The 13,491-nt window shown below is 42.0% G+C and overlaps 1 protein-coding gene across 2 annotated transcripts in view; it reads left to right on the top strand.

Moving 5' to 3' along the window:
• LOC147718704 (integrator complex subunit 6-like) overlaps window positions 1–13,491 on the top strand; it is a 340,537-nt gene that overhangs the window by 184,351 nt on the left and 142,695 nt on the right. For both annotated transcript variants that reach the window (XM_086918674.1, XM_086918675.1), the window contains exons 12-13: window positions 6,766–6,981; window positions 8,870–8,993. In XM_086918674.1, the coding sequence (XP_086774800.1) occupies window positions 6,766–6,981; window positions 8,870–8,993 (340 nt within the window). The remainder of the gene's footprint in view (window positions 1–6,765; window positions 6,982–8,869; window positions 8,994–13,491) is intronic.

Genomic DNA, 13,491 nt, shown 5'->3' with positions numbered 1-13,491 from the left:
TACCTGATGTCATCGGCAGCATCGTTTATGACGTTGCGGTGCCTATATAGTCGCCACCCAGGCGCGCAGACGTCAGTTCTTTACTTTCTATTCCAGTTAAGCACCTATCCGGGAAGAGCTACTCATCTGTCGCTTTTTGACAGGGTTTTTTCTAAACATTTGTCGAATTTCGAAAATATTTCCACTTCGTTTGCGAGGGATGTCTTTGAGGAAGACTAGTTTCAAGCCGTGCAGTGCCTGCCACCGCATGATCTCGATAACGGATCACCACCTCGTTTGCCTATGGGTTCTCGAGAGCGGCCATGAGTCGAAGTTGTGCTCGAAGTGCCAGCTCCTCACGGCCCGGCAGTCGACACCGTAGAGCAAGACTCCGTGGAGGTCCCTTTCCCGATTGAAGAAGAGGAGGTGGCGGGATCGCTCCTGGAGTACTCTTCCTCCCACTCATTGTCTTCGGGACACTATGGGAAGAGGCACAAAAAGAAGAAGTCCAAGAGTATTTTAGCTTCTCCTTGGCTGTTGTCTGTGAGAGAGGGAAGGAGCACTGACACTATATGCATGGTTCCGCGGAGTCGGAGCCAGGGTCGACTATGCGCCTCCCACCCTTTCCGGGAGCCGGAGCGACCCCCGCTCAAATAAAAGAATTTTAAGAGGCCATGCGCCACATATTTGAGCAGGCCAACCCCGCTGGTGAGTCCTTGGGCACCGCAAAGTCGGCAATGGCCCCATCGGGTTCAACACCGTTGGCTCCAGCCACAGTGCTGGGGCCTACTGGTGATGCCAGCCTCAACCTCATCCCCGACAACATGGAGCCGGAACGATGTCGCTCAACACCAATTCGAGAGCACAGTGAACCCAGGGGTTCTATGTTGTCGCCTGAGCACTTTTGAAGATGTGCTAGGCTAAGGAGAGGAATAGGAGGGATCGGTGGGCCCTCTGGAATATCGGGATTACTCTGCGGAGCCTTTGGACTGGTATGGGGAATTTGCAGAAGCCAGGGGACTGGACACTTCTCCAAATGCTGGCATGCTGTCTCTCACCAACAGTGGCTATCGAGGTGATGGCATTCAATGCCATGGTGGTTAAAAGGGCAACTAAAGTCCTTGGACTAGAGCTTCCATAGGACCTTTAGACACGGATACAGCCCGAACGGCTGAATGGAATTACACCAAACTTGGCAAAATGGTAGGGACAGGTATGCAGCAGTGCCTTTTCTATATTTGGTGAAAATCCCTCCAGTAGTTGTCGAGAAAATTGAATTGGAGCAAATTATATATCTATATGCGCTCAACATTCTATTGGGAATAACTTTGGCGCCGATTGAGGAATCTGTGTGTAATTTTCCAGAATTTTTGGCCAGCTCCGCTCCTTCCCTGAAAGTTTCGGGGGGATTCGTCAAGCGGGGGCCGAAAGGGGGGTCCCAAAACGTGTTTTCCCCATGTTAATTTCCATAGGGACATTTAGACACGCTACAGCCCGAACGGCTGAACGGAATTACACCAAACTTGGCAAAATGGTAGGGATAGGTATGCAGTAGTGCCCTTTCTATATTTGGTGAAAATCCCTACAGTAGTTGTTGAGAAAATTGAATTTGAGCAAATTATATATCTATATGCGCTCACCGTACGCGCACCGTACGCGTACGGTACGCGTACCGTATGCGTACGTGCGCATACCCTTACGTGCGTGAGCGAGTTTCTGATTGGCTGGCAGTCGACTGTCAACATTCCAAACTGTCCACCCAGGAAGTGTTGGCCACCATCTTGTTTTTCAGGAGAACTGAGGCACAAGAGAACCCAAAACAAGAGTGGAAAACACGAAAAGGGGGCACGGTAATTGCTCCTATATAGTTATGCACTCATACACCTATACAGACACTCACACACTGCCACTCATCCATGGAGTTACTCACACACCTAGTCAGTCATGCAAAGAATCAATCACACACACAATCATTTCCTCAACTATATAGTTATACACACAACACCTTACTTATACAAATATATTCTAACACATACTTACTCTCTTATACAATCACTGATACAAGTACACAATGATCCATACAGCCACTCGCACATTCACTGGCTCTCATGTATAGTCATGTATATATGCCAACTCTCACATGCACTGTGTTTTACATATGTACTTACTTGGACATGTAGCACTGAGATATCCATTCACTCACCAACACACCCATGCACACAGTCAACCGCCCATATAGCTGTTTCCACATGCCCTCTTGAACTCATACACCTAGTGAATCAACTGCTCATACATCTATGCACAGAGTCACACACCTCCCAGCCACCCACACACACACTCAGTCTCCCATTCAAATACTTGGGCAACCAATCAATAACCCATATAGCCACTCATATAGCTACTGATCAACACATGCAGCAGCTTACACAACAACAGACATACTGATGCACACGTTCAGACAGTTTAGTCACTAACCCATGCATTTAGTAAGACACATTTAATCACTCACTCATACAGTCAGTCACGCACCTACTAAATCCTTCATCCAGACACTTATACATCCACTCATTCTTCAATATGTAAAACATATTTAAACTTTACAGAAACACACAGTCACTGGATGATGTCATCAGTGATGTCAAATGAGATGTCATCAGTGATGTCATCAGTGATGTCATTTGAGATGTCATCAGTGATGTCACTGACCATGTCATGAATGATGTAATATGTGACATCATCAGCAGTGGATTGTGGGTGCGTGAAATATAGTTAGTACAACTAACTATATAGGAGCAATTTCAATGGTTTTTAAAATGCTAATTCCTAACTATAAAAGGCCTGAAACCTATGGTTTTTTAAGTGAATATATATAAATACACACATATATAGGGAAAGTACTTTTACAAAGTATATGACCACATGCATTTGCGTTGAAATGGCATGCGTGATAAAGTCATTTGCGGGGTAAAAGTTTGCGCAATGATGGGTTTGCGGAGTAATTGCACCCGCGTTGCAGAAAATGCAGTGATGGTATGCAGGATTTTAGTTTGCGGGATCTCGTCAAATATTCGTCTTGAACAAGTTCATCAAGACACAAAGATTCATGATAGCCATGCTGCAAGAGGTTATTTTATAGCTGCAGAAAAAGGACCACTTGGCAACCATAGATCTCAAAGACACCTGCCTGCATGTACCGATGAACAGCAGACACAAGAAGCTGCTGAGGTTCACAATGGACAAGGTACATAAATCAGTGTGCTACCTTTTGTGATAAAATTTGCACATAGGGTGGCAGTGTATTTGAGGAGGAAGACCATATAGATCTATCCCTTCCTTATCGAAGACGTTCATACAGTGCCAAGAAAGCATAGACACTGTGATAGAAACACTCCACAGATTAGGTTACTCCCTGAACCTAGAGAAATAATCTCTAGTCCCAAGGAAAGAAAAGACCTTTCTGTGGGCGAGACTAAATTCCAGGGAGGCCAAAACATTTCCAGTTACAAAGAAGATCCTGGCACTGGCAGAGCAAACTCTGCTATTCCGGAATGGACAATCTCTGACACTGAGGACTGGGGCAAAGATAATGGGCATGATGGCATCCTGCAAACCCACTGCTTTAAATGGACAAACATTTCTACTGGTACTCTAACATTAGAAATGTATGTTGGTTAAAAGCACTGTGCATACCATTAGTTCCCCATGCAGACCATTTGAAACATGGCGTCAATGTCACAGGTGACCAATACTTGGGAAGTTCTACTGGTTGTCACAGATGGTGCAGAAAGAAAAGCAGTGATGGAATACAAACAACTTCACACTGGGCAGACCTTTCAACCTTTCAAACAAATAATACCCTCTGTAAGCATCATAACATTCTAATCCCACTGGGCAGACCTTTTAACCTTTTAAACAAATAATCCCCTTTGTAAACATCCCAACCTTCACATCCCACATGGGGTGGAGAGCTCACATGGGTAGACTAAACATGAGGGGCCTATGGAGTATTGAGGAAGCACCTCCAAATCTGTTCAAACTAAAGATATGCTTCGTAGCCCTAAAGAGCTTCCAGACTATGGTCAGACGAGAATGGTTAAAATCCAGACAAATAATGTATTACTCTGTTTTACTTTACAAGTTTGGAGGAACTAGGTCAAACACACTGTCCTAGTTAGCGCAGGACATATGGAGATCAGCTGTTCAGTGAAAGATACCCCTAATAGCCATACATTTGCCAGGATTTCACAGTACAGAAGCACACTGGTTAAGCAGGTAATCTGGCTCACGCGATTAGGAGCTAAAACAACACATAGCAGACAGGATTGTTCAAGAATGTGGGCAGACGCCACTTAGATCTGTTTGCGACACCCTAGAACGCAAAATGCCAAAGGTTTGCATCCAGGTACCCACACCACCAATCTCTTGGGAATGCCCTCTCGATAGACTGATCAGGGAAATTTGCATACACTTTCCCCCAAATCCATTGATATCTCTAGTGATAACCAAGTGCAAACATTCGTGACACTAATTCTGATTCAGAACAGGGTGATCACATTGCCAGCCCCTCAAGACATGTTGACAGGACAAAGGGGTCAGCCACCCTAAGCCTAGTAGCATGGTTCCTGAGGGCCCAGAAGATTGAATTGAGTCCAAAGATACATGGAAGTCTTAGGAGAGGCAAAAAGGCCTACCACACAACAGTGCTACACCCCACAAAATACTACAGGTTCATTCACTGGTGTAACATGGCAGGATGCACTCACCTTCTGGATGAAAACATTTCCTGCACCTCTCTAAAGGTACACTGGTCAGCTCTAGTGGTATACACAAGGGGCTCCATAAGAAGAGGCTTCTTCAGCACACCGGTTATTAAAAGATTACTAGAATGAGCAAGGAGACTGGTATCACCAAGGTCAGTCCCCGCACCAATGTGGCACCTAAACCTATTACTAACATAGTTGATAAAAATTAAGCCAATTTAAATCTTGCCAGATATTTTTTTAACCCGTAAGTCTGCATCCTGCCAATTTTTCTGACTAAGGCCTCTCACAATTCCCAAACCCTTTTATCTTATGGAGACATATGTTGATGACATTAGTTGATCGGGAACCAACATGCAGTGCTTCATAAAATATAAAAATAGTATGCTTGCTTAGTGCCCCCTCTGATAAGAATCAATGTCCTGGATTGAGGAGGTTGCAAATGGAAACATGCCAGATTGCTCTGTGTGGGCGTTGCTCCCGTTCCGGGAAACTTGGGGGTAGTACCAAGCTGGTCCTGACGCCAGCTCTGCAGGTGGAGTGCAGGAGCGGGGCCTTGGAGCACGATGTATAGAAGTTGAAGCTGAAAAGCGGTTTGATTTCTTCTTTTTCTGCTTTTTTGAATTACCTGAATGAGGTCTTGGGGCAGGAAGACTATTGTTTATAGGAACGGATCTGAGAATGGCTCTGGGATCTTCCACAAGAATAGGACTGGGAGCAGCATGGGACCTTCCTCTGCTGCAATGCCAGGAACATCATCGCCCATTCACGAATCGCCTTCAGATGCATCGACTTGCACTTGATGCAAGTCTTGGAGTCGTGCCCCGACCCAATGCGTCAGACACAAACCAAGTGGGGAACGGACACAGACATCTGCCTGTGACAATCCTCACAAGCCTTGAACCCTGAAGGTTCACCAGGGGACATAATGCCCTATACGCACTTGAAGCAAAGCTCCAAAATATCAACAAAATGTTGAAAAAAGTTGGCCAAATAAAGACTGTCTCTTTGGATTCATGCTGTTGGCACGAAATGAAAGGAACTTATTTCCGAGCACAGGGGTGGCACATATATAGGTACAGTGATATCACTTCTGATGCAGAGGATGCTGACTTGGAGTTGAATGAAGCCACTCAGCACTGACGCACACAGGTACTGCTCAAGATTTTCCGAATCTAGTCTGATGCCTGGGGAATATTCTAAGGTGAGAAATCTGCAGTTAGATGTACTCTCAACCAGAAAAAGGTAAGTAACTTGTTCTACTCTACCATTGGATTGATATGTATGCACCTCATGTGAATCTATAATTATTGTACTGCAAAACAATTTTTACATATTCACGGGAGGCAAGAAAGCTTACCACTTAATAAAGTGGGGAAACTGGCATATGATTAAAGCTCACCTATTGAAGTCTGTGACAAATAACATCTTGTCCCCCAACTAAAAAGGGAAGACTGTTTCCTTTTAAGTTATCAACTGAAAAGGGCTAATGCAAAAGTCCCATCCCTCTTTGGATTTTAGAAAAAATTACTGATGTGAAGGTCCTTGGCTGAGGTTTGCTGTGGTGCTACCATAGTGCTGAATGTGAGAACAGTTTGAGCTGGTTGGCACGTTAGTGCCACTTCTCTCAAATGCTTGGAACTTCCAACAAATGTATATAGTATCTGGAATCATGACATGAACTAACATTCTTTATAATGGTAAAGTAAATAATTCTGTTGTCACATATGTATATTGCTATAAATTGTATATGTGTGCAGTATTACCTTATTATGGCAGTCTCTTTACAATTTTAGTTCAGGTTCACATACTATTTTTAGTTAAAACACTTATTTCTTGGTCAGCTGACAAAATGTAGTTACTTTGGTGCGGGTACCGCTTTGTCAGTTGCTGCATTTTGATAATCCAGTTCACCAATTTCAGAGATTCTTTTTAGAGCTTCATGGTGTTTGAAATGTTCTATTTTGCTCACATTCAGCAAGTTGAAAAACTATGTCTTTTAAATTTGTATGTAAACTTGTTTCAGACCAAACTAGAATCTGAACGAATACTGGCATCTGTTGGAAGGAAAGTGCCTTCCGAGGCAGGTATCAAGGTGAAGAACAATGCTGTGGGGCGGTCAATAACTTGTCGTAGCAATTTTAAACAATTTCTGCAAGACATTGTGGGTGAAACACCACTTCGATTAGCTGAAAGGAATCCAGAAGAATTTTCCGGCTTCAAAATGGGACTCTTAAACAAAGTAAGCATAATGAAAAAACAGCAAGTTTGAAAGGCTACATTAGTACATGATTAAAAGACTTAATGGGGTCATCACGACGGTGGGTGGATCGCCACTGCTGTCTGGGCGGTTGTGATCCGCCCGCAGCAGTGGTGATCCACCCGCCATCACACGCCCATTTACCCACCGCCAAATTAGCATGGCGGTGGGTACCGCGGCGGATGGAAAGTCCGTCCGCCACTTTTCTGCCAGTCGGATTGCCAGCCGGAAAAGGCACACAATATGGTAGCTGTGCCTTGCAGGGGGAAACAACCTTTACAACGCAACTTTTACAACGCACTACCATTACAACGAAACTTTTAGAAAGCAACATCCATTACAACGCATGCCATTACATCGCAACCATTACAACGCATGACACTACAGCGCATTCCATTACAATGCAGTCATTACAACACATACCATTACAACGCATAGTACCCTTACACTATCCAACACTTACCCTACTATTGCACCCCCTGGAGTTAGAATAGTAATTTTTACCCCTACACTATCCAACACTTACCCTACTGTTGCACCCCCTGGAGTTAGAATAGTGATTTTTACTCCTACATTATCCAACACTTACCCTACTGTTGCACCCCACTGGAGTTAGAATAGTAATTTACACTATCCAATACTTACCATACATGCAATGTAATGGTATGCGTTGTAATGGTATGCGTTGTAAAGGTAGTATGCGCTGTAATGGAATTCGTTGTAAAGGTAGTTTAAAAAAATGTGTTGTAATTGCATGCGTCATAATGGAATGCGTTTGTAATGGTATGCGTTGTAAAAGTATGCGTTGTAACGTCATACATCCCCTTGCAGGTACTGTCATCCATAGTATGATGTATGCGGTGCGTATGCCTTTCCATGGCGGAGACTCCCAATGGAAAGGCATAAGGTAAATGGCTTTAGGGGCCCGTTGCAGGCCCCCGGGGAAGTGGGGGGTGGGTGGCTGCACTTGGGGGTACCCATAGTGCCCCCCTTCATTGGCATGCATAAGGTGGCAGGCACCGTGCTGTGCCCGTCACGTTGCGCACGGGCACATTGCGGCCGGTGCTGCTTACAGCAACGCCCGCCCCAATGTAAAAGATGCGGGATGCGACCACCAGGATGGCTGTCTCATCCTAATTAGCCCTGCGGGACCGTCGCACCTCTGGCAGTCTGTTCTGTTTTCCGTTACGGTGGCATCGTAACGGGGTCCTTAATATGTATCTATCAGTTTATTTTTTCATGACCCAAAAACCTTTCTTTACACAGTTTTATTTTGGCTCATTTGTCAAACATTTTTGTAAGTCAGCTATCAATATCTTTAGGAACCAACAGCAGTTTACTCGATAACTAACAGGAAAGGTGCAGATTTTTCACATACCTTCCGTTGTTAGAAAAAACATTTATTTTCAGTGCAGGAGAATTTAAAAACATGATGGTGGATCTGCTCAAAGTATTTGAATCTCCATAGCAGAAGAAAAAATGGTGTTAAAATGTAAGCCAGACTTAGTCTTAGATTTGTTTATCGAATATTGTACTTTGAAATATAAGGTTTTGATTTCTTGTAAATTTATTTTTATTAATGACAAAGGCCAGGTGCAGCAGAGCCAACCAAACTGCAACACCATAAATATAGTACACAGTGGGTCATCATTTATGGTGGATTTAGCATCACAGAGTAACAGCCCAGACAATTAACAAATACTTTGTCAGTTTTAGACACTGTTACATATCGCTGGTTGTGAACAAAATACTTTTTCCTTGGGGAAGAAATTAGAGAGGCTTCTGGGTGGATTGGTGTTGGGGGCGGGGGTATAGAGGGAAGTTTGAAACTTTTATATATTTTTTTAATGTATACTTCATTTAAAACTAGGATTTAAAGCCACAAGCATATAGGAATGCTTATGATATTCCTCGTCAAAATCTTTTGGACCAATTGACTAGAATGAGATCGAATTTACTGAAAACTCACAGACCTATCACTGGGCAGGATGAAGGTAAACACACATTTTATTTCTTTTCTATTCTTGTATGAATTTGACATTGCTGCATGGGGGCTCTGTGTTGTTGCTCTGCTTTCTAATTATAAAAGGGCAAGAAAAGATCACAGTTCAGAAAATTAGGCATAACTGAAACCAAATTTTAAAGTGTGCATTTTCTGTTATTACTTCTGACTCGAGGTACATAAAATAGAGAAGCATTACCTAACACTAAAGCTGTATATGCAGATCTGTAATACACTATAAGAAACATGCATTGTCTCTTACTTGGGTTGGTTATGATTAATAATCAGCAAGTGGCAATCTACAAAGGTGTTTGCCATTTAAGTTGAACTAACACGCAGAAGGTGCACTTTATGGGTTCATGGAATTTTACTTTGAGAAAGTGTAGTTCTGCATATGGCATGTTGCCAGTATGACAGAATTGTTAGCTTCAAATGTTTGGGGTTAATGACTGGATTGTGGATGTTTCTATGAGATAACCTGTAAATGGAGGGTAATACTAAGTCTCTTACGTTTGTGGGTAATTACAAGAGATTGCCACGCTGGTGATGCACACTTATTTACCCCTTTCTACAGTTGCATTTCCAAGTGCAAAGGGGAGCCCCAAATTTAATGGAGGTATAGGAGAAAGGTACTGTCCACATCACAAAATATTTTCTCGCTGAGCAGAGGAGGAGATAAATAAAGTAAACATTGCTGCATCATATTTATTCCTGCAGAATGCTACCCTGGTGGGAATAACTGCTAGTGTAAATGTTGTGCTTTAAAGTTCTCCTGAAAATGTATCACTGTCATAAAGTTCGTGAAGAGACTTATTTCCAACTGTTAACCTTGTTCTTTTGTGAACTGGACCTCTAGCTATTAAATTAGTTTTAAAAGCAGTCACGAAGCTCAAGTGTTGTTTAAAGCCAAGAATCTAAGGTCTTATTGTTGCAATGTGCAAATGAATGGAAATTGATTTTACTTTGAATCTTTAATTTAAAAGTTATGGTTTGTAGGGTTTGAGTGGTACACATTGCCTTGCTCCAAAACCTGCTACTTTATAGATCTAATGAAACTTTTCTGGCAGTATGCCATTGCATACTTTTCTATGTTTTTTCAAAGCCATAAAGACGACCATAAAAACATAAAGAATTGAAAAAAGTCACTATCTAGTTAGTGATTAATTTTCTCAAATTGTCCCAAGTTGGCATTCCTGAGAAGATTTTATGTTTGCAGCACATGTTGTTGTAGGTCACATGCTCTACACTTTGGTGCCATCTAGTATTGCATATGGAATATTACAACTTGGTTTTCTTCGATGTCTAACTGTTGCATAAACTTAGACTTTGGCTTAGCTCTAAAAGGGTTGTTTTCACACTCACCGGTGACACGAGTGAACTTAGTTCAATGCACCAACGCTTCAATGTGAAAGACAGGTTATTGTAGCACCAGCCAACCCGACCCAATACATACTTGAAGTAGAGTTGGTGCCTTTGCTTTACTAACTATCTCTATAAATAGGAATCCAGGGACGCCAGGATGTTTGGAAACTAATCTATTTTGTTCTCCTTAATACCGCACATACAAACTCCACTAAGACAAAGACACTATAATTAAAAAGCTTTTTGTTGTGTCATAATTTTTTATTGGAGTTCAAAGATAGGCAATTTCATAGGTTACAAAACAATATAATAAATCTAAATCAGTATGTGACAAATAATATACACCTGTAATATATTTCAACAGTCTAGTTTTGTTGCTTAGCACATCTAAAATAACCACACAGATTATTATTATAACAGCATAAATGAATGTCGTGATCAACGAGAATAAAATTAACATTTCTCCCATTGATAAAATATCATCTAAAAACCTAACACCCTAAAACCTACTTTTATGCGCTACAATAGGAGAGCATAGAGTAGTATAACCGACATCTAGAGTTTCTTAGAGACAATCTGCTCACTGCATACCTGTTTACCTGTTGTTGTTAAAAGTTGGGGAGGCCGAGTTCTCTTCAGAAAGTAAATGCACGTCGCCTTAGTTCCTCTACTATCGGACTTGGCTCAATATCAGCCTTTAGTAAAAAGTGTGATGCTGCAGCATCTCTGCCTGTCAAAATCTTCTCTGGCAGTATCTTCTGCGATAATCTGGGGCAAAGGACCTCTCCTCCCAAGTGGTCAAGTGGCTGCTCTTTTATGCTGTATCTTATCTGAGATGGGAATTTCTGACATAACTTCAGAAATGTATGACTTTAGCTATGTGCATCAAGATGCAAATCTTAGACGCAATCTTATAAGCAAATACGGTGAGAATATATCAATTCTGACTACATTCTTTTGGTTATTGGCATTGTCTGAACTTGAAATAGAGATAACAGGACACTTGTTTCAGACTGATGTCGCGTCTGGTGTATTATCGATGTCATTTTTGAGTGACTTGACAGGATCTTAGAAAGATACGGACAGACAACATCTGCATCGAAAGCAAACATGCCAATGATTTTTCAAAAATAGAGGTATTGGAGTCTCGGCCTGCTCAAGATAGCGTTCAGCCTTTTGGTATTTTTGTCATTACTTTCAGTTTCATATGTGTGATTCATGATCGCGTCCCCAAAGATCCACGGTGCACAGAGACAAAGAATCCTTGAAGTCAAGGGGTTCAGATTCGTTGAGAGGACTTGTTTACTTGATGATGTGATTTGGCTGCAAAGAATGGAAATAAGGTGCATGAAATAGAGTAAAACACAATGTTCTATGGGAAACATTTGTTGCTGAACAACAATTCTTCCACCAGCCTGAAAAGATCTGTAAGTATCCTTTGACGGCATAAAGTACACATTTTAGTATTGACTGTTCAAGGCAAATGGCCTCTATAGAATACATTGCAACATATCAGTTCTTGAGCTGGTTTGCACAGAGAAAATGGCAATCGTACTCCTTAAACAAGGAAAGAGATAAACACAACCATACAGATGTAGTACTGACTTACTTGCTACACATGCATCCTCTGGCTAGACATCAGGACCCACACAAACGGGATAGCCAAAAATTGTCATCACTTCTTTCACATGCAGGGAATCTTACATAGAGATCTGTTGCAACAGAAGCAAACTAAAAATGTCAAATCTACTTCTGCATGCACCAACACTCTCAAGGGAATGCTATGTCGAGGCATTGGTGAAGGACATTTGCACCAGCAACGGCACAGTAAACACATTAGTCCCACTTTCTGGAGATGTCCTCGCATCTTTACCAGGAACTGTCCTTCTGCTTGACTTGTTAAGCCAACAAGGAGGCAGACTCTAATATCCAAGTCATCAGCTCATTCAATGAATCTAGTTATGTAGAACTTAGAATCTGGATACTTCAAACTTCCAGAAGGAATTTACTTGGGAACGTACTACTAGAGCAGGTAATGCAGCTAAATGGAAAGGATTGCTCAATAACTCTGTAGCCGTACACTTTAATACACGTCATGCTTCTGTCCAAGATATCATTAAATGTTTGACATTTCAAACGTCTTGCTTAGCTTATTTATCAATAAGGTGGCTGCACCACCCCCCTGCCCAGTTTAATGGGTATCTGCACTTCTTTTGTCTAATTTAAAGCACTGGCTCTGACATACATTTTCCTGTCATGGACGATGCAGGAAGTAGATGTATTGAATGCTCGGCGGAATATGAGTAACAAGCAGTTATACTCTTTTGAGTTTCTTTGCAAGCATATTCTGGGTTTTATATTTTGCTGTGCTTTTCCCTTCTATAAAAAGTAATCATAAACACAGAGGCTTGCAGTAAAGGTAATTCCTCATTTTTATTTTATACGTGGTGTTTATTATGTCAACCGCCTCGGTGTAAATGTTTCAACTCAGAGACTGCCTTACAGGGACGGTCTCCTGTCACAATTAGTCAGTCAGGTGTTACATGTGATTGCTCTGATCTACGTTTCAAAGTAGAGCAAGTAGAAACCAAGAACTTGAGTGAACTTATGCTGCCATAGAAGGAGTTGGAAATTGTCTGAAAGGCTAAATGTCTTTCCCAAAGTTGTTGGACAGGGTAGAACTTACATAGGCACAGTGAAGGGGCAAAAGTGAGTAAGTCTGCATTCTTGCATTTGTCTAAGCGTGGTTCCTTCATCAGCTTCCCATTTTTGTTAGATGTCTTAAGTGACTGTAGAATGCATTCCTGCCTTCACCCTCTGTGTTTCCTATTAGGGATCAGAATTTGGTGTTAATGTTTCTTGTATGGTGATTACTTTAGAGTCCATGCTTTCATCTTACGTTACTGACACCCATTCACCTCTGCAAAGTGAAAGAAAGGTTGAATAACTGGATTCAGGATTAGCTTTCATCTATTGCGTAAACTGGTCAAAAGAGTGTAGCACTGGTTAATTGCTTTTTGGCAGTGTTTCAGACTTGATATGGGGTGGCTCCTCCGTAATGGCAAGGTATGCATAATGAGCATAGTTGCAGATGCATGTATGCCTCTGATCTGATGATGGTCATAGCA

The sequence above is a fragment of the Lissotriton vulgaris genome, chromosome 4_1 (genome assembly GCF_964263255.1).
Source record: "Lissotriton vulgaris chromosome 4_1, aLisVul1.2, whole genome shotgun sequence".
Taxonomy (NCBI): Eukaryota; Metazoa; Chordata; class Amphibia; order Caudata; family Salamandridae; genus Lissotriton; species Lissotriton vulgaris.
Note: the sequence above shows the minus strand (reverse complement) of the source record. Positions and strands in the feature narration are given on the sequence as shown.